The sequence below is a fragment of the Stenella coeruleoalba genome, assembly GCF_951394435.1.
Source record: "Stenella coeruleoalba genome assembly, chromosome: 2".
NCBI lineage: Eukaryota > Metazoa > Chordata > Mammalia > Artiodactyla > Delphinidae > Stenella > Stenella coeruleoalba.
Genome location: NC_137147.1, coordinates 181,635,478 through 181,656,390, shown reverse-complemented (window position 1 = coordinate 181,656,390; position 20,913 = coordinate 181,635,478). Strand labels below are relative to the sequence as shown.

General features: G+C 47.8%; 1 protein-coding gene across 1 annotated transcript in view; it reads right to left on the bottom strand.

Annotated features, from left to right (window-relative positions):
• The window catches only part of LOC307182404 (uncharacterized protein), a gene marked incomplete at its 5' end in the record, with an annotated part of 85,453 nt that overhangs the window by 22,902 nt on the left and 41,638 nt on the right, over positions 1-20,913 (bottom strand). Inside the window, one exon of the mRNA XM_079913626.1 lies at positions 1,885-2,153. Coding sequence (XP_079769752.1) covers positions 1,885-2,153 — 269 coding nt within the window. The remainder of the gene's footprint in view (positions 1-1,884; positions 2,154-20,913) is intronic.

Here is a 20,913-nt window from a genome sequence, read left to right as displayed (position 1 = left end):
TGAGGATTTTAACCTGATCGACTGAGTGACCAGCGGTGCCGTTTAGTGCAGTGAGGAACTCTGGGGCAGAGGCCAGCTGCCGGGTGGCAGGCTGATTGCACTGGCCACTTTCCATCAGGGAAAGGGTGACTGTTCCCTTTGGAACAGGCACTTTTTCCCGATTTGGGTTTGGTTCCCTGCCTGTCATCACGCTGCTGCCAGCACTCTCTCTACGGACTTGCTGAATGGCTTATACTCTGTCATATTCTCCCACACGACATCACTTCTGACCATGGAACTCATTTTACAGAGAAAAGGCAGGCCATAGGCTAATGCCCATGAGACTCCCTAACCTTATTAGGCATCCCAACACCAGAAGCAGAGAGCTCAGCAGTACAGAGGGATGGCCTGTTGGCAGCCAGTCCCCACACCAGCTGGAGAAACACCGTACAGGGATGCAGCATATGCTCTCCCCAGTGTTGCTGGTTCTCCCTTTAGGGACACTCCCAGAATACATTTGGCCAGGGACCCAGGGAGTGGAAGTGGTGACGGTTAAAATTATACCTACTGACTTACCCAAAACCATTTGCCTCCTTCACTCAAAGATTCTCGCTGGCAGATTTTGGTACCTGGAGTAGAAATGCTTTTGCCTGGTGACAGTCTTCCAAAAATGACTGACTGGGACATCCTGTCAGCCAAGCTAATGAACTCTGAGCCAGACTTGATTTTATGTAGAAAAGTAAAGAAAAGGATTTTCTTATACCTAAGTATCATGGAGCTCTTCACACTCATCATACGTAACCTGCATTTCCAGGTTCCACGTCTACCCAGAGTCCCTGAAACGTGACCCTCCAGGGCACCCACGGCCGAGTCTGCCTGCTGATGTGCCCCTCCTTCCCAGCCCCTCGCTCCTGTCTGATACCTACTGCCCACCAGGCTGCCCAGAGGAGCCCATGTGCTGCCCTTGCGCGAGGTCACCAGTATCCCTGCTGGCTGCCCTTCAACACAATACCCCAAGGGACCGGGGAGGGGCTGGGACCCACCCTTGCACTGTCGCCTGAGCCACTGCAACACTGCACGTCCCTACCGCTCTCCCAGAGTCTCTCTCAAAGCAGACACTTCTGTATTTTATTTTGTTTCTTGCCTGCAAACAGCAATCAAAACGCTAATAAAAACCCTTTTCCACAGGAACTTGCACCAACTTCATTCCCACAGCCAAGCCCCTCCACCCTCACACTCTAAATCAAGACAAACGCCACTCGCCCAGATGCACCCAACATCACTAAGCCAGAGCACTTTTCATCACCTGCCAGGGAACGGTGACGTCCCTGCTTCTTCAAGAGTAACAGGGCTCCTTTCGTAGTAGGAAAGGGTCTGTTCTAGTACACTTCCTAAAACAGAGTGGGTACCAGTTACTCAGGCCTTAAAGTCAGGTGTACAGGAAACGTAAAATTTTATAGCAATGATGTTTTTGTCTCCAACAGTCGCCACTGACCACCACTCCTCATTCCGTAGGGTGGTAGAAATGAGGTCTTAGCCAATTCAGATCATGATTTCTCAACAGTTCATGTACGCCCGCCCCTCCTGGGGCTGCATCTCAATTCTGGGAATTGGGGATGGGTGGGACTTGCAACTCGCAGTAGGAGAAGTCTGATCCCCCCGGAGCCTCACCCGAGGCATCCCCAGTCCTCCAGGCTGGGCCGCAGCACCCTCTCGCTGGCCTCCGGCCCTCCCGGCTGCAGTCACACTGCCCTCAGCCACACAGGGACAGGCTCAGCTGCTCCAGCATCCTTTGGGACCCTCTCCCTTTCACCGCTCCCGAGCCACGCTGCGTGGAGGCTCCCAAGGCTGCTGCCCCATGCCACCCCCAGATCCTGGGCCTCCCGGCCAGGTCTCCTCACTTACCTGGGAGTTACTACTGGCGAGTTTGGAGTGTGGAGCTGCAAGTGACTGCCTTTCCTTAAGGGGAGCACTGATGCAGGTGGATTCCTCAGCCTGATGCCCAGCAGTGCCTTCTCCCCTCCCCCTCCTTCTGGGCCTTGGCTGTGGCGGGACAGGGAGAGGGGGCTGAGCCTGGACCCCTGCAGTCTTCGGGGTTCCTTCCAGTTTGCAGAAGTCCCCACACCCACCTTCGTTTCTGTATGACAGTCCACCGCCCGATGTTCCGTTTGCCGCTGACAAAATCAAGAGAAGCAGAGAAGGCATTTGTTCTTCTGGAAACTTTTAGAGGTTGTCTCAAAACAAAAAGAAAAACCTCATCCCCTTTAGGATGGGGAATGCTTTTCCCTTCTGGTGTTGGAAACTGGGATCGTCCTTCAAAGCGCAGCTTGTCTGCAGTGGCTTCATGGCAGGTTAAAGGGGGCCAGTGTGCCTGCAGTCTGGGGTCCTCCACCTGGGTGGTCGGAGCTGGGGTCCTGGAGGTGGAACTATGAGCTACAAGATACAAAACTCATCCCTTTCTGGGACAATGTTCAGTTCACTTAGGAATTCACAGAATAGCCTTTACGTGCTCCTTTTCTCACCTCTAAATTTCTTTTTGCCGACCATACTGCATAGACTCAGAAACAATAGCACTTTTTTCAAAAGCATGCTCACCCTGGCCCACTAACACTCTAAGTCAACAAACTTCTGAGAAGTTCGCCTCATCTCCGCACACCAGTTTTCTCACGTGCTGGGGTGACCCGTCCCAAATTCCATTCCAGGGTTTGTCATCAGTCTGTAAGGCCAATGTGTCCCTTGACCTTGGACAATCCTTTAATCTCCTATGTGACTCAACTGCCTTCTGTAAAATGGGGTGAATCGTATCTATAACATCACAGGTAAAGCCCTTAGGACAGAGCTTGGTACATAGTAAGCCATCGATAAATAGTACTATTATTATGACTATGTCAATCCCACATGAATCCCGACATGCAGCGGGGTGAATCTCAGGTCACAGCTCGGATATGCAAAAAATGTAACTGGCTTTATTTTCCCCTAAGTCTACTTATTTTTTAATGTTTTGTGCCCATTGCACTAGGTAGCAGAAACTTCCTTCCAATTAATTCAGGGTGATCTCACTCAGTGTACAGTCTCCCTCTTTCCAGCAGCGTCCAACTCCTGGGCCTTTGTGGGACGCTAATGATCTGGCATCTGGCCAGCTGCTGGCTGAAGTCATCCTAGACGGTCCTGGCCCAGTGCCCCACCGGGTCCCTGCAGTGGAACTGACTCCCCAGGGAAGCCAGCTTCACACAGGTTACTTCCTGGGGAGGGGGTAGCAGAGAACAGCTCTGAGAGCAGTCAGCTTCCTCTAGGGGTTTGGGGGGAGTGACACAAGGGAGGGTGTCACAAGGGGACACAAGGGGAATGACGCAAGGGTGGGTATGTGTCTAGATTCCTATACCATGTGTTTCTCATTACCATAGTTTATTTTTATCCAATGCCCTTTACCAGTCAGAGTCCACTGTGAGGCGACCGTCAGACATCCCAGGGAAGGGTTAGTACATCAGAGAAGCAGAGGAAATGCTTTTTGGAGGTTCACACATCTTGGCTTTTCAGTATCAAGAGCCTGGCCTTGAAAGAGTCACGGCATCAGTTTTACACCAAAAACACTAGACTGGAAAGAATATGAGGTGATGGTGCAAGTCAGGGTTTCCAAGCTGAGATGAGACACACATTCTCTATGTTGGAGGAGGGGAGAGAGGTGAGATACAAAGGAAACAGGGAAATGAGATTCTGGGGTTGGGGGCGGGGACGGTGACCCTATAGATCAACAGCCAACCTGGGACACTTGGGAAAGTGAGAGAGAGTGCTACGGACAGTGATGCTGGGACCGCAGGCACCAACCAGGACTGGACCAGGGAAGCCGCACAGACGGACCTGGATTCACCCTACACAGGGTCCAGCTCCCCGCTCGGAGCCCAGGAGCAAGCCGAGAAACCACAGACGTGCTGGGGAAGCCGGGGGGCCCTGCTCTTCCTCCTTGCTTCGAAGAAAGCGCCCAGGCGCCCACTACGACTTTGCCTACGCTGCCAGGCAGAGGGGACCTGACAGAGAAGTGAACTGGCTGTGAAGACGGTGACGGATCCTGCACCCCTTGAGACGGTGAGCCGAGGTGAGCGCCCGCCTTACAGTGCATCAGAGGACCCGAGGCAGAGGTCCAGGTTCTTGCCACTCGTAACTAAAAGTCCCTCTTTTTGAAAAGACTGCCTTGTGGCTAGTCTTCCAGGGCGTCCATCATATATACATGAGTATCTACACACAGGACAAGGGGGAGACACTTCCATGGTGTCCATTAGAACAATACCCGCAAATGTGCTGAAGCTTCTCCAGGGTTTGAATTTGCAGCATCTGTCTTAGGAAACTAATGGTCCATGCACATTAAAAGGGGTGTATACAGATTTTTAGTTATGTTGTTTATAAGAGTGGAAAATTGGAAATACCCAGAATGTCAGTCGATAGGGGAGGGGTTAAATAAACAGTTGCATCTCCACACTACAAAATACTAGGCAGCAGGTTTTTTAAATGTGTTACAGTTTATATTGCTCTGAAGCAGAAAAATCCTCATATATCAATTTTAAATAGCAAAATATGGAACAATATATACAGTATGATATCACTTATGTAAACACACATATACTCACACACCCCAAATCTATGCATGAGAATCTGTATTTGTCCATATATTCTTATGCGTAAGTAAATGCAAGAAATAAAAATCTGGAAAGATATTCACCAAATTGAAAACAACAGTTACCTCTGAGGCGAGGATTCCAATTAGGAGACTGAAAGTTAAGATACATGTTTTCACTTCATGGGTATTGTTCAGTTTTTTTTTTCTTACAGCACGAATATATTCAGGTATTACTTGTGTTACCCGTTTTTTAAAATTGCCCCCCTTGCAGCAGCCAGGAAACGGATGGTATGACCTAGGATGATTTGAGGAGGGTTTAATGAAGGGACAGTTATAAAGTTACGGGTTCAGGAGGACCACTTAGGACAGTGATGTTACCGCCCCAAACCCAAAGGGATGAGTGGGAGGGAGTCCTGGGGACCCAGATGGGGAGAGTCACGCAGAAAGGTTTCCCGGAGGAGCACTTGGGACGCAACAACGAATCTGGGGAGTTAGGAATCCACTTCCCTGACCTCATTCCCTCCCCCCTCCCGCCAGTCATCTGCTGGAGTCCCCACTGGCCAAATCCAACAGGAAGCCTGACAGTAAGGGAACTTGATGTTGTTCATACAAGGGGGCTCCTGGGACAGAGACTTGAGAGCACAGTGGCAGAGGGTGGATTTGGAGGAGTAAAAGGAAGATAACAGGCGTAAAGCCATCCTCCCTGGACTCCTGTTGAAAAAAGGGGGGGACGTCTACAACGATATACACCACAAGGTCATCTCTGAGTTTGGGGATAATGAATGTTTTCAACTTCTTCCTCTTGCTTATTTATATTTTCTAATTCTTCTATATTAAACACTTAACTGCTTTAAGTTTTTTAAAGTTATTTGGGACATTGCTAGTAGTCAGGTGATGGTGCAAACATGAAAGACAAACATGAAGGTGGAGATACCTCTGATTAACTGAAGAATGTAGGAGCAGGAACAGTTAATTAGTATCTCAAATTTGAGGCTCCTCTTGGGTATTAGAAAAAGATCTTTGATAAAAGAAAGGTTGGGGGCTTCCCTGGTAGCGCAGTGGTTGAGAATCTGCCTGCCAATGCAGGGGACACGGGTTCGAGCCCTGGTCTGGGAAGATCCCACATGCCGCGGAGCAACTAAGCCCATGTGCCACAACTACTGCAGCCCACGCTCTAGAGCCCGCGAGCCACAACTACTGAGCCCGCGAGCCACAACTACTGAGCCCACGAGCCACAACTACTGAGCCCGTGTGCCACAACTACTGCAGCCCGTGCACCTAGAGCCCGTACTCCGCAACAAGAGAGGACACCGCGGTGAGAAGCCCGCGCACTGCCACGAAGAGTAGCCCTGCTCGCCACAACTGGAGAAAGACCAAGTCAAGCAACAAAGACCCAACGCAGCCAAAAATAAATAAATTTATTTAAAAAAAAAAAAAAAGGAAAGGTTGGTTTTTAAAATAAACAGTGCTGGCATAATTGACTATTCATCTGGAAAAACTAAAAAACTGGACCCCCTACTTCAAACTACGTGCAAAAGTAAGCTTCAGATATATTAAAGATCAAAATATAAACACTGAAATGCTAAAAGAAAATTTAGGAGAATGTGTAACTTTTGTGTGGGAGAGGCCAAAAAAGAAAGGGCCAACATATTTGACGACACAGCAATTAGACACTTATGTAAAGGGAGAAAAACCATTAACAAAGTCATGACAAATAATATACTCTGAGGTACATGAGATAGAATTATACCTAATAGAATTATACCCAATATACAAAGGGCTACCCTCACGGATAAAAAAGGACAATTCATTAAATGTAGAAATGTGTAAAATAAAGTTCACATTCTATAGCAAGAAAAATTTAAACATAAAACAATTTTTCTCTGCCCTGTGGCCTCCTCTCTCCCCCGCTGTGCATTTTGTATCTGCCTTATGCATCGAAAAAAACTCCCCCGCTGGCAGAAATACCTGCTCGCACCAACAAGACAACTCCCTAAAGATAACATTCCTTCCTGATCTTGTCAGGGGGTCAGGATGACCCAATACTTTGTACTTACAGATCTGGATTGTGTGAACTGTCAATAATACGTCATCTAATGTCTCTGTCTCAAAAATTTTATGTAACTGTGTTTCAACTTCTAACAGACAGAACAGCTCTTGGAGGTTTCTGAGGGGCTGTTCCCCAGTTATAATCCTCCAATTTGTCTCAAATAAAAGTTTCCTTTTCTTTCATAGATTGACTATTAAGTTTTCATTAACATATGTCTGAATAAACGTTATCTCACCCCCTTTCTGACTTGAATTCTGAGCAAACAGATATATGACAAAAAGTAAGGCAGAAGGGCGCCAAACACCACCTTTGGCTGGACCAGCAGGTCTGGTGGCAGATGTGGTCTAGCGTGAGAGAAGAAGGTCCTCCTAATACTGGATATGCGACTCCTACAACACGTGACGGCCAGAGCAGTGCTGCCCCAGCGCAGACCCCTCCCCACGAGGGAAGGGGGAGAAGATGCGCAAGGACCAGCTGAAGTCTCCTCATTCTATCAGGTCACGTGGGCAGAGAAGCCACGGGAAAGAGTAGAGAAGGTTCACACCCCTCGCAGGGACTGAACCATCCATCGCGAGGGGGAGGACGTGCTCCCCCCTAACAACTCAGAGGAACAAAACATTTACCTCCAATGAAAGGAAGCTGACAAAGGGAGGGAGGAGGAGACACCCTCTCACCGCGTGTGTTTCTGCGGCCGGAGACAGCGCGGAAGCTTCCTCACGCGGAAAGCTTCACACCGGGCGAGCGAGAATGCTCACTTTTTCCTCATCAATTTGTGCATCGTTTAATGTGTTCTGGATAGAGAGGCTGTAATTTTTAAAAATCCCAAGAAGTGAAAACGCTGGAGTTACTCTTCTAGAAAGATGGGGAGCGTTACCTTGGTGGAACGCCAGTGGCACTGAGCGCTCCGGACGGCAGGACAGCGTTGCCCGCCCCGCGGACCGTGGACCGGCGGTTCCAGCCCCAGCCTCAGCAGCAGCAGGGCGGCGGGCCCTCGTGGCCCTCGTGGCCCCCAGCCCGGGGTCGCCGAGGCCAGGGACTCGGTAGGCAGGGAACACGACGCTTTCCAGCAGCTGGCAACCGAAAGGGAAGCTGGCCTGGTATCTGGAGAGAAGGCGTGCGCACAGGTGTTCCTTTACTTCGGAGACGTGAGCCTATTCGCGTGCAGTTGACGAGGCGGTGGCCCAGGGAGAGAGCGGAGCCCGCAGGAAAGGGCTCCCGTGAGGCACACAGGGACGTCGCGCCCTCTGACTCGGTGGGCCGGAAACCAGGTGTGCGCACGCGCAGCTGAGCGTGTGGGCGGGACGGGAAGACGGCTTCCGGTCCGGCGGAATTTGAGGGCGTCTCCTGCTCCAGAGGGGAGGAGCTTGCCAGCCCCATTGAAGGTGGAGACTCCGTTTCTCCGTTTCGGTGGTACCCAAGGTAAGGTTAACACCTAACAGCCTCCGTTCGGTGGTTTGCAAGGCAAGTGTGTAAGATATGAGGAGATGTGAGAGTCCAGAACCCTTGGTAGAAGGCGATTCAAGTGGAATCTAATCTGGAGAGAAAAAAAAAAGCCTCTTCATATATAGAGTGCTCTATACTATTGTAACAACTGCCTGTTTTCCACCACCAGCCCCATTAAAGTGTAAAGAATCACTTGCATCCTTGGTCTCTGAGAGGACTGCACAGCATGTGGTAATGATTTGGTAAATAACTGTCCACGGAATAACTAAGGGGAAAAAAAGAAGGGTTGACGGAATAGATCTCTCTCATAAGGTAAAGAAGAAAGCACAATGGGCTTCAGTTTAATTAGATCCAACAAGTATGGGCATCTCTTCCATAGCCTGGGCACTAGGCAAACCACAGTACATAGGCAGGTGCGGTCCTGACCCTCCAGAGCCCGGTCTGGATGAAGACAGTGGGCATGGAGGCTCTGATCAGAGGTTGACACATGAACTTTAAGATGTGGAGGTGAGGCTGCTGTAGGACAGCTCTGTCCAGTTATCTCTTCATTAGTGATACCTGCCCCAGCCAGATGGGGAAAGGAAGAAAATTCCAGATTATGGCAGGGTGAAGAGTACGATGTACTTGGGGGGGGGAGCAATGCCAGCGGTGAAGGTGGGAAAAACAATGCAGCACATCATGGCTACAAGCATAAGCTTTGGTTCAGACTGGAATTCAAAATCAAACTCCTCCTCTACAATGAGACTTGGGTACGTTAACCCCCAAGGCAGTGATGCTCAACTGAGGGTGACTTGGCCCCACAGGGAATACTTAGCGATGTCTGGAGACAGTTTCGGTTGTCCCAACTGGGTGGGAGGAGAGTGGGATGCTACTGACATCTAGTGGGTTGAGGCCAGGGATGCTACTCAACGTCCTACAAGGCACAGGACAGCCCACGACAAAGAATTATCCAGTCCCCAATACCAGTACTGCCTGTGAAACTCTGCTTCAAGACTTATCTGTAAATAGTTTTAATGATACAAACCTTACAGAGGTTTTATGAGAGTGAACTGATTTAATGTCTATCAAATACCCGTGTCACCAAACCAGGATCATTTGCCCGTGGTGCAGCACACCGGAATGCTGAGACCCCGAGGTGTGCAGCAAAGAGAGAGCTATTCATAAGGCAGACAAGTCTCAAATCGCTCCTCCCCCGCCCCCGAGGGCAAGGGGCTGGGATGCTTGTGGGAGGAAGAGTAAAGCAGGGCAGGGCGGTCTGAGGCTTGGGGAGCACAGGGAAAGGTGATTGGAAACAGCTGTGACAGCGGCCTTTCTGCACAGGCGTAGCTCCACCACTGGCCTCAGAAGGGGGCAGAGCAGATGCTCTCACGTGCCCAGGTGGAAGGTCAGTGGTCCCATCCGGTGTTAACCAGCCCAGCTCCCACTAGACACAGCTGACGCCAAGTTCCTAGAAAACAACTCAGGCAAACCTCTTACTGTTCAGACGTGCTGCTTGGAGGACCCAAGTCTTTTGTAGCAACAATTAAAACAACTGTGATTATCTTACAGTTGAAATGGATTTAACTAGTGATTACGCACGGTTTCACCTGCCATAGAGAATGAGAATAAGGGAAAAAATGAGGAGTAATACTAAAATGAAGAGAGGAAGATGCTAAAGACAATTTCTCATTGCAATTTTGGATCAGACATTTGTTTGCAGGGCATGGAAAGCCATCTCTTGCTTTAATTGCTGATCCTATGACCAGACACTGGATTTACTGTAGATCTGAAGCTGAACCCCCACAGGGCAAACTGATATCAGCTAAGACCCTAAAACCACCAGTGTTGGGAAGGCTCACCCCCATGAGAAGAGAGAGGAAACGTTTTCAGTGTCCAGTCGGAAGAGCTGTGAAGGTGGAGGGGAGCCAGCAATACCTGCGTCCAACAAGAGAGTGGAGTCAGCTTGTGTTTAATGCTGGGGTTGGGAGAAGAGGAGGCGTCTCCAGTTTTTTCCCCCCCTTTCGTTTTAGTAGTTGCAAAATATTATAAACTCAAATCTGAGAGGATATAAAACTAAGACTATTTGTTGGCCAAATCAAAGTGCTTCACTTTTTATTTAAAATTTTATTTATCTTTTAAACCTTTATGTACCTTTATGTAAGTCATTCCATGTTCATTGGTAGAAAAGAAAAACAGAAAACGAATAAAGAAAAAAGGAAAGGAAGGAAGGATGGAAGGAACCTGACAAAAAGAAAAAAGTCACATATAATCCAACTACTCAAAAATAATTGCAATTTTTTCAGTATGCATTCCTTTAGATTTTTTCTATGCATATATAACATTATGTATACCTCTAAAAATAAAATTGGATCATCTCAATCGAAAACTTTGTAACCTACTTTTTAAATTTACATCTTTAAATAATACATCTTAAAGAGTTTTCAGTATCTTTGTTTCCATATGTATTAACTTGTCAAAATATAAACAGCTTTTCCCCTAATTACAGAAAGAATAACCACTGAATGTAAAAGAAATGCAAGCAATATGGAAGCATATAGAAAAAAAAGTATTTGAGTTAGGAAACCATGACTTCAGTTGGCATAAACACGTAAACAACAGAAGGCTCAGAGCTAGGATGAGCTCATAGATGTCATCAAGATCCCAGGGTCTTTCTATCTGTCTCCTCTGCTGTTTACTGACCTCATCTACAAGGTCATTCTCCTCATGGTCACAAGATGGCTGCCAGTGGCAACAAGGCTGCACAGTCCCTTCTTTACATTCCCTGCCGTGGAATGTAAGCAGGTTCTTTCAGCCTCATTGCCTCAACCTGTGTCACGTGCTCTCCCCAACCCATAGCGATCAGCAGGGCAATCCTATTCACTGATGAACCTGGAGTGGCGGGTATGTGGAGGAGCCACATGCATGGCTGAATGCATGGCGGAGTCTTCAGCCACCGCATGCACTGTAAGTCCTGCGTCTCCGCGAGGCGCGCAGTCTTTTCCGTTTTTTATTTTGTTTTGTTTTTTGTGGGGTTTTTTTTGCGGTACGCGGGCCTCTCACTGTTGTGGCCTCTCCCGTTGCGGAGCACGGGCTCCGGATGCGCAGGCTCAGCGGCCATGGCTCACGGGCCCAGCTGCTTGGCGGCATGTGGGATCCTCCCGGACCAGGGCACGAACCCACGTCCCCTGCATCGGCAGGCGGACTCTCAACCACTGTGCCACCAGGGAAGCCCCGTTATGTTATTTTGATCAAATGTTTCTTTTTAACTTACTTAAGCATAGAAGCAATTTTCTGAAGTTTTCTTCCAATGTGAGCTTTTGCTTGTTCTTATGCATTTTGACCTCCTGAAACAGAGAAGAGCAAACCTGACTGCATACTGGATCTATTCCTTTAGCTCTAACCCTGTGCTGTTGCCTGTGCTTAGTCATGCTGGCTCTGCACCTTTTGTAAAAGAATGTTGCCTGTAGCCTGAAATATACATACAGGATAGCCCATTCTCAAGGCTCTGACCTTTAAAGGAATAACACTTTCCCATTCATACAGAGATAAAAAGCTGCAGAACAGAAAAAAAACAATCGTCTTGTTGGTTTATAGGAACATCATGACGAGACCTACATGGACAGCTGCAAAAACAAAGGATTCCAGCACTAAGAAGTTTGCAGCAGCCAGCCATACCCCCTTCCCTTTTCGTATAGAGAAGCCCGAATTCTAACTCAGGGAAGGTGGCTCTTTGGGACGCTAGTCCACCGTCTTCTTGGTCTTCTGGCTTTCCAAATAAAGTCGCTATTCCTTGCCCCAGCAGCTTGTCTCTTGACTTACTGACTTGTTGTGCGGTGAGCAGTATGAGTGTAACACACTCCTTTCCTCCTCTTCCTTTTTTTTTTTTTAAGGGGATGAGGGGTAGAATTGTTGCACAGACCCCAAGCTGGGTTTCTTCTTGTTTAGTCATTTTGAAATAGTGCCCATTCTGCATGGGCTGCTTTTCACCCCAAAACAGTATCTATGTGGTCTTTTTACTCCCTGTTAACCTGAGCACGGTCTGCATCTTCCCTGTAGAGGGTGAGTGAGCTGGGGCTTGGATTAGCATCATTTGTATCTGTTGGTCCCAAGCTGCCCGGGAGGAGTGGGGAGGGGTGTGTTTCCACGAGCCCTCAAAGCTGGGAACTGTTTTCACATTCATCTTATTTTTGATTCTGTTGAAACCCTCGTCTGGAGGCCCGGCCCGGTGAATAGAGCCTGCCCTGTCCCGTGGATGGTGGTGGGTCTGGAGGTCTGGGTTTGTCTCCCCTCTCTGGCTGCTGGAAGCTGTGGTCAGAGCCCAGCCGAGTGGTGTGAACGCCTTGCCTGGGGTGGCCTCAGGCACTGCCCCCCGCCCAGCTTGCTCTGTCCGGAGCTGCGGCCCCGCAGAGAGAACTGCTGCTGGAAGCTCACTTCTGGCCTCTCTCCCACCACTGTGACCTTCGGCTGATGTTTGGCTTTCACTTAGGAGGAAGGGCCCCGGGCGGAACATTCCAGATCTTTTCTCTCGCCAACTCAAGCCCCCATTTCCTGTCCCTCCAAAGTGAGAAAACTTTTTAGCGGGCCTCTTCTCACCACATCGTGCAGCTCACTCCAAAAAGGGAGCTGTGGGTTGGTTCCCAGATTTTATATCCATTTGGGCTTGATTGTTTTGTATTTTGGATATATCAGATGTTTTGTATTTAGATTTGTATTTCCTGAAGTCTGTGGTATGAGGTTGGGAAATTTTCCTAGATTTGTTGTTGGATGGTGTTTTCTTTGGTGTATCTTGTTTTATTCATTCCAGTATTGGAAGGAGATTTTTGTAAGCCTGCTAATACAACCCAGTCTTCCCTGATTGCCCCAGAGCATTTTATTTTATTTATTTATATTTATTTAGTTTTTGGCTGTGTTGGGTCTTCATTGCTGTGCACGGGCTTTCTCTAGTTGTGGCAAGCAGGGGCTACTCTGTTGCGGTGCGCGGGCTTCTCGCGATGGTGGCTTCTCTTGTTGCGGAGTACAGGCTCTAGGCGTGCAGGCTTCAGTAGTTGTGGCACGTGGGCTCCGTAGTTGTGGCGCACGGGCTTAGTTGCTCCGCGGCATGTGGGATCTTCCCAGACCAGGGCTCGAACCCGTGTCCCCTGCATTGGCAGGCAGATTCTTAAGCACTGCGCCACCAGGGAAGTCCCGCCCCAGAAGCATTTTAATGGTTACACAGCATCCCAGCCCCATGGATAAAGCCAAATGTTCGTAACTAATTTCCAACTGGCAAACAGGTGATTTCCAATTGTTTATCATTATAAAAATGTTGCAAAAACTATGTGCGTAATGTGTGTACACATCTCTGGTGATTTCTTTAGTGAGTGATCGATCACATTTTCAATAATGATCAGTTCAACTGTACTTTGCCCCTTCTTGGCGTTGTCTTAGTTCTGCAGTTTAGTGGTTCTAAATAAAACCATCATAAAAATCCTTTGCCATATTGTGGAACAGTCTCGGCACCTTCTCTTTCCGCCAGACCATATGTTGACCCAGATACACTAATCCCTCCATGGAGCGACATGATTGGTCCACCAGGGATGTGCACTATCCTCATTTCCTCTCTTCCTTTACACCCCCTCATGGTCCATGCATCCTCCACAGCTTCTCACAATGCACTTTCTACTTATTCTCTTTCATTTTGGGCTGTTTTTTTTTCCACACACTTCTGAAGTTTGGGGATCCATTTCTACCAAGGCTTTTGTCTCGTAGAGATCAAAGATAAGTAATAGCCACCTGCTTCCTGGTGTTCTAATCCTCAGAATCTCTGTCTCTCTCTCTCTCTCATGCATGCTGAAACCCTGACGTATCAATGTCAGAAGGCAGAAACCAATCATCTTGTGTTCATCAAACTATGAAGACCACCTGCAGAAAAACACTCAGGGGTGCTTTTGTTAAAATCCAAATTCCTGGACGGCACCTCAGGTTTGCTGGATCACAAATCTCTAGGGATAGGGACGAAGAGTCTCTGTTTTATTGAGCTGTCTAATGATTCTGGTACTTGTTAAAACGTATATCATTTTAAATGCTATATCAAAGCTCAACTCCGTGTAAACTAACACAGTAACTCCCTTCCTATCATGCCTTTTAAATAAAGATTGTATTAATCGTGTTTCCAGATTGCTGGTAACACGGACACACTCTGCACAGATCCGAAAACCACAGCGTGGTAGAGATGACAAGAGCACCGCTTCTGGCCCTCCTCTCCTTCCTAGTTGCTTACTGTTAGGTTGGGGCCACGTGACCAGTTCTGGGCTGTGAGTAGGGTTTAGCTGAGTCCTCCACGGCGTGCCTTTGCTGTGGTGCCCTTGAAGCCACGTGCTGAGATGCAGTGTGATGAGCATGGAGCCAATGTCAGCTTGAGTCTCTGATGGTCTGTGGAGCAAAACTCCTGTCACCCTTCACTGGAGGTGCCACGTAGGCTAGGACTATAAGTCATGGAGATTTTAAGGTTACTTGTCACTGCAGCAAGACCTAGTGTTGTTCCGAATAATAAAACTAAAACCTCGATTTCTTGTTCATGCACCAATGTGACTGAGTGTCTTCTGTTCATTTTAAGTTATAAAAAGAATTCTCCAGTTCTACAAATCTGAGCTTTAGTAGAATATTGACTTCCTAAAATCGACTCCTGTCTTCGTAACTAATTTTACCACATTTTAATCTGTGCAAATGGGAGGAAAAAAATTCTGTGGGTGAAAAAAGGAAACTAAATGCCCTGGGAAAAGTAAATGAGGTAAAATGAGTCAGTCAGTGGTTGACCTAGAGAAAGAACCCAGAACTTGCTCTGCTACCTGGTTGACAAATCTCTACCACTAAACCATGACGGGAAACCAAATTTCTCTTAAATCCAAAATGCACAAGTACTATAAACAATATCTACAGTTGGCCCTCCATATCCGCGAGTTCAGTATCAATTCTATTCAAACGGGATCCGAGGTTGGTTGAAACAGCTGACGTGGACCCGCGGATACAGAGGACAGACCGTGTACCACGCCATCTATACAAAGCACTTGAGCGTCCAGAGGACTGTGGTTTCCACAGGAGTCACAGATACCAACGGAGGACTGTATTTACCCTGCCACATCATTTTTTGTTGAGTCCGAATGTCTTCTTACCTTCTGATTATCTTACTCAACTCTAGTTGTGGTTCAGTTCAGTCATATCTGCCATTTAAACTTAGGCCCAGCCTTAAAGGCAGTGCCAACCTTTCCTGACCTCCTACCCCCACCCCCAGCTGTAGAGGACAGAGGAATGCGGACTGTATACACATAAAGCTGTATTGATTCTAGCCAGACTAAAATGGCAGGGGTATATTATTATTCAGTACCCCAAACCCAGAATTTCAAGTAACATATAAAGTAAAATGCTATTCTGTAAATATCAACACGTCACAGAACCTCTAATGTATTCTGATATACGTCTTTACCAAGCTCAACTCCAAAGGAAAACTTTGAAGGGAAATGGGAATGCACGCTCTTTCTGTAAAAGAGTGATTTCTCATGGTTTTGAAGAGGTTCTGCCTTGTTCTTCCACTTATGTGTGTGAGTTTCACACAAGCGACTCCAGAGGGTCAGAGAGTGGTGGGTACTTTCCGTCACCCCTCCCCCATGACAGCACCGGGGGCGTCCGCAAGGGCCCTGCTGGGCGGGGACCAGAAGCCTGAGCGCCCCAGCCCGCGGGGAGGGCGTCCAGCACGGGGCTAACTGCACACAGCAGAGAAGGGAAGGGCACAGCAGGGGACGTGTCGTTCCAGAAAGAGCACCCCTTCCTCACCCTGGGCCATGTTTTCAGGTTTTCACAAAAGGACAGCAGATGGGACTTCGGTCCAGGAAAGGCGAAGGATTTGTGTGGCTGGAACTTGGGCGGGTGTGAGGATCCAGGCACAAGGCCGGGTGTGCCCTAGTCTAGCTGGAAAGCCAGTCCTGCCCTGCCCTGGGCGGGCGGTGGCCGAGGGTCACCGAGTCGCCACGGGAGACACCGGAAGGATGGAGAAGACGCGGGGGAGGGGGAGGGGAGCGCGGCTTCCTTCGCTGCCCTTCTGTCCCTGCCGCCCGTGCCAGAGCTCGCCTGGCAGCGGGGGACCAGCCCCGCGGCACGGCGGCCCCTGCGTGCAGCACAGAGGGCACCTCAGGACGGGGCCAGGTGAACCCACCGTCAGGCTCGCGGTGTGGCGCGCGCTTCTAGCCCCTGCGGGAGTGAAGGCCTCTGTTCCCCGGCGGCCGGTGGGAAGCAGCCTCGCCCAAGGTGACACAGCGTTCCCTGCGTGGCCCACATCCAGCGACAGGCTGACCAAGCCTCCCTGTGAGACGGGACAGCTCCGAGGGCACCCCGGCCTCAGGGCCCGACTTCCGCCCAGTCCTAGTTCCTTCCCCGGGTGCGGTGCCGGCAGCCCCCCGCACGAATGCACGCTCGTCTCCAGCTCGGAGTTGGCTTCCTGGGGACCCAAGTCTCAGCACTGGCGTTTGTTTCACCGTCCAGGAAACAATAGCACACACTTTCAGAATTTTGTACAAAACTCTCTCTTAGGCATGGTACAGCTTCTGATTGTTGACGGTTCATATTGAGCTCATGTTAGAAGACAAACGATGAAACTGGAAATTATTGTTTAGTTTTGTTTCGAAAATGACAGCTTTTAAGAATTGAAGGCTTCGTAATCTGGGGACACGACCTTGGAGTCTGAGGGGTTCAGCTGACTAGGACAAGACGCTCACATGCAGAGCAAGATGTGATGTCGGGGAACAAACAACCCTGGTCAAATGAGCCCCAGTTCATGGCCAGTAACTTTTAAAATTTTCAGTTGCTTAGTTGAACCCCTGTCTTCTCCTCCACTAGCTAGGGGGTGCAGAATACGCGTCAGCAAATCTCCCCCAAATGAAGCCCCCCCAGCAAAGACAGAAGGAAGAGGCCTCCTGACCCAAGGCGCCTGCGCTTGTATAGAAATTGGGTAGTTACTGAGCAGCGGGGGTGGCCTTTAGGGGCAGACTGTGGGTGAGCGCCAGAAATGGAAATAGTAGGATGGACCCTTTACCTCCAGGAGAGAAAGGGAGGGAGGGAGAGGGAGGGGGGAGAAATGGGGAGAAAGGGAGGGGAGGGATTCGGAGGAAAAAAAAAGGATCTGGGGAAAGGCCATAGCAGGAAGCCCCTGGCACATCAAAATCCCCGTTTTGGTTAAAAATGGCCATAATGTATGTGTAACTCTTGATGAAGATCTGTGGTCTCCTGAAGGAGCTGTAACCACGGGCATGTCAAGTGACAAATAAAATAATAAGCGAGAGAGAGGGGCTGATTTTTTTTTTTATGTTTATTCTCTTCCTGATTTTTTTCCCCAGAAAGCAACTGTTTAAAATTAAGAAATAGCTGCAACCCTTCTGTAATACGCTCTGGGGAAAGAAAAGAGAAGAGGAAGGAAGGCAGCTACAATATCGCAAAAGGGCCTGTGCGGTGTCAGCTTAAGTTGGAGACGGTTTGGAAGCTCATCAGAAGGGAAGAAGAAACGTAGGAAGAAAAAGATGAATAATCAGAAACAAAAACAATAAAATTCTCATTATATACAGAAGAAATTAAGCTACTTGAGAGGACTTATTAAAAGCACATTTGTTAGCATATTCCTTTGGGAAGAAGTGGGAAATGCTGCCTTGTGAGTGTTCTCCATCTGATTTCTACCACGAGAAGAATTTTAAAGGCCTTAATACAGAAATCAGCAGAGGCATGTGTTTCTCTCCAGCCACGCCCCATCCTGTGACCACCCCCACCTTGACCTATGATCACCCCCATTCCATTCTATGACTGACAGGCCCAGGGTGATCATGGGGGAATCTATTAAGAAGCCTCTAGAATATGTTTTTATATACTCCTAACAATTCAACAAAATCGCAGATTGCAAATTTTGAATGTTGTCCTTGCAAATATTGTACCACTTCAAATGCAGTCCTTTAGGTAATTACATTTGATTTGGAATCATAAAAGGTAGAATTTTCTTTCTTTCTTTTTATTTTTAAAAGGTTGCTTTTTAAAAAAAATTTAATTGAAATATAGTTGATTTACAATGCTGTGTTAGTTTCAGGTGTACAGCAAAGTGATTCAGTTATATATATAAAGTTTTTATATACTGAATGAAGTCAAACAGAAAGAAATATTGTATGATATCATTTATATGCGGAATCTAAAAAAAATGATACAAATGAACTCATTTACAGAACAGAAACAGACTCACAGACTTAAGAGAACTTATGGTTACCAGGGTGGGGAGGGAGAGTTTGGAACTAACCTGTACACACTACTATATATAAAATAGATAACCAACAAGGACCTACTGTATAGCACAGGGAACTCTACTCAATATTGTGTAACAACCTAATTGGAAAAAGAATTTGAAAAAGAATAGATACATGTTTATGTATAACTGAATCACTTTGTTGTACACCTGAAACTAACACAACATTGTTAATCAACTATACTCCAGTATAAAATAAAAAGTTTAAAAAAAAGTTCCTATGTATATAAATCTTTATGGAAAACTTTATATATATAAAGTTTATATAAATCTAAAATATATATATAGATTCTTTTCCATTATAGATTATTACAAGATACTGAGTATAGTTCCCTGTGTTAAAGGTTTCTTTTCTTAGTGTTAACATTGTATCAGCCAGAATAGGCCTTTAGCCTGTTTGCCTGACAGTCTCGGGAGGTAGGGGTGGCACGTAATAGAGAAGAAAATGATTTCTAGAGTTTGCTTTCTAAAAGAATCTTAACGCACTGAGTTTGGATACCAATCTCCTAATCAGTATTTTCTTCTCAGTTTAGATGTCAAGTCCCACACGTGTGAAGGGATAATCTAAGTACGAGCCAAGGATGAACACTCATCCTTGACTTCTAGACCAGTCTGTGCACGAAGCCCACCCCCTGAAGTAGTTTGTGAGGCAGGCTTTACGGAGCTGGTGTGTCTTTCTGCTTTCCTACCAATTACGCCTGTTTGGGAATGGAAGCTTTTCCTAAGTGTGGGGTTTTAAATATATACCCACAAATCCTTTCTTTGTTGCTTCTCCCTCAGGAGGTGACACTTAATTCCTCTCTCCTTGAGTGTCGGCCAGATCTAGTCCTTCACTTCTAGCCAGTAGAATTTGGGAGAAATGATGCGATGTCATTCCCTTCTTCTTATTTATTTATTTAAATTGTGGTAAAGTATACATAAAATTGACCATTTTAACCATTTTCATACAGCTCAGTGTGCAGTTCAGCCTGTGAGAGGCCCTGACCAGGAGCCGCCCAGCTAAGCTGTTCCCAGATTCCTGACCCAAAGGAGCTGTGAGTGGTTGTCTTCAGTGCGAGGTTCGGTCCAGTGATATTCACATTGTTGTACAACCATCACCACCGTCTCCCTCCAGAAGTTTCTTCATCCCAGACTGACACTCAGCACCCATTAAACAGCTCCCTGTTCCCCCGCCCCCCCCCCCCCCCGGCAGCCACCATTCTTCTTTCTCTGTTGAGTTTGGTTATCCTAGGTACGTCCTGTAAGAGGAATCGTACGGTATCTGTCTTTTGTGACTGGCTCGTTTCACTTAGCATAATATCCTCAAGGTTCGTCCACGTTGTAGTGTGTGTCCGAATTTCCTTCCTTTTTAAGGCTGAGTAATATTCCACTGTGTGTATATACCATATCTTGTTTATCCACTCATCTGTGGATGAACACTTGGGCTGCTTCCACTTTTGGCTATTATGAATAATGCAGCTATGAACATGGGTGTACAAGTCCCACTTTCAGTTCTTTGGGGTTTATATACTTGTGAGTGGAATCGCTCAATCATATGGTAATGCAAAGCTTCATTTTTTGGACGCATTGTCAAACAGTCTTACGTGGCAGCTGAACCATTTTACATTCCCGCCAGCAGTGCACGAGGGTTCCAATTTCTCTACATCCGCACCCATGCCTGTTGCTTACTGTTTGTTGATAATAGTCACCTTAATAGGTGTGAGATGAGATGTCATCTCTAAGACTAGGTTCTTCAAAGATTGTGGCTTTGGTCTCTGATGTGTGTGGTTCTCCTTCTCTGTCTCTCCCCCCCTTCAATCACTCACACTGGGGAAAACCAGCTGCCCTCTTGCAGGGAAGATATGGGGGAGAATCAGTCTGCCTGGCTGTGAGTACACTCTGGCAGCTGGAGCCACCTGCCCAGTGAAGAATGAGGACTCCTGCCAACAGCCTGGGGGGCGGGGGGCTTGCAGGAGACCCTCCTCCAGGCCTTGAGATGGCCGCAGCCTGTGGGAGACCCCAGCCCAGAAGCATCCAGCCACACCGATCCCAGAGTCCTGACCCATAGAAACTGCGAGGCAACAAATGTTTGTTGTTTTCTGCCATTAAATGTGGGGTAGGGCTTCCCTGGTGGCGCAGTGGTTGAGAGTCTGCCTGCCGATGCAGGGGACATGGGTTCTTGCCCCGGTCCAGGAAGATCCCACATGCTGCGGAGCAGCTGGGCCCGTGAGCCATGGCTGCTGAGCCTGTGCGTCCGGAGCCCGTGCTCTGCAACAGGAGAGGCCGCAACAGTGAGAGGCCCGTGTACCGCAAAAAAAAAAAAAAAGTGGGGTAATTTGTTATGCAGCAACAGATAACTAATACGGGACCCATAACCAATAAAGGGGAAATGTTACCAGTTTGTTCAACAGTTTCACAAATATTTCCTGGGCAGTTGTGCTGGGCTGTTCTGGGCAATGGGGAGACCACAGTGAGCAGAGAGGAAACATTAGGAGATAAATCCCACGGAGCTTATAGCCTCATGTACCACGTGACTTTTAGCTCTGAGCACGTGTCTGAGCC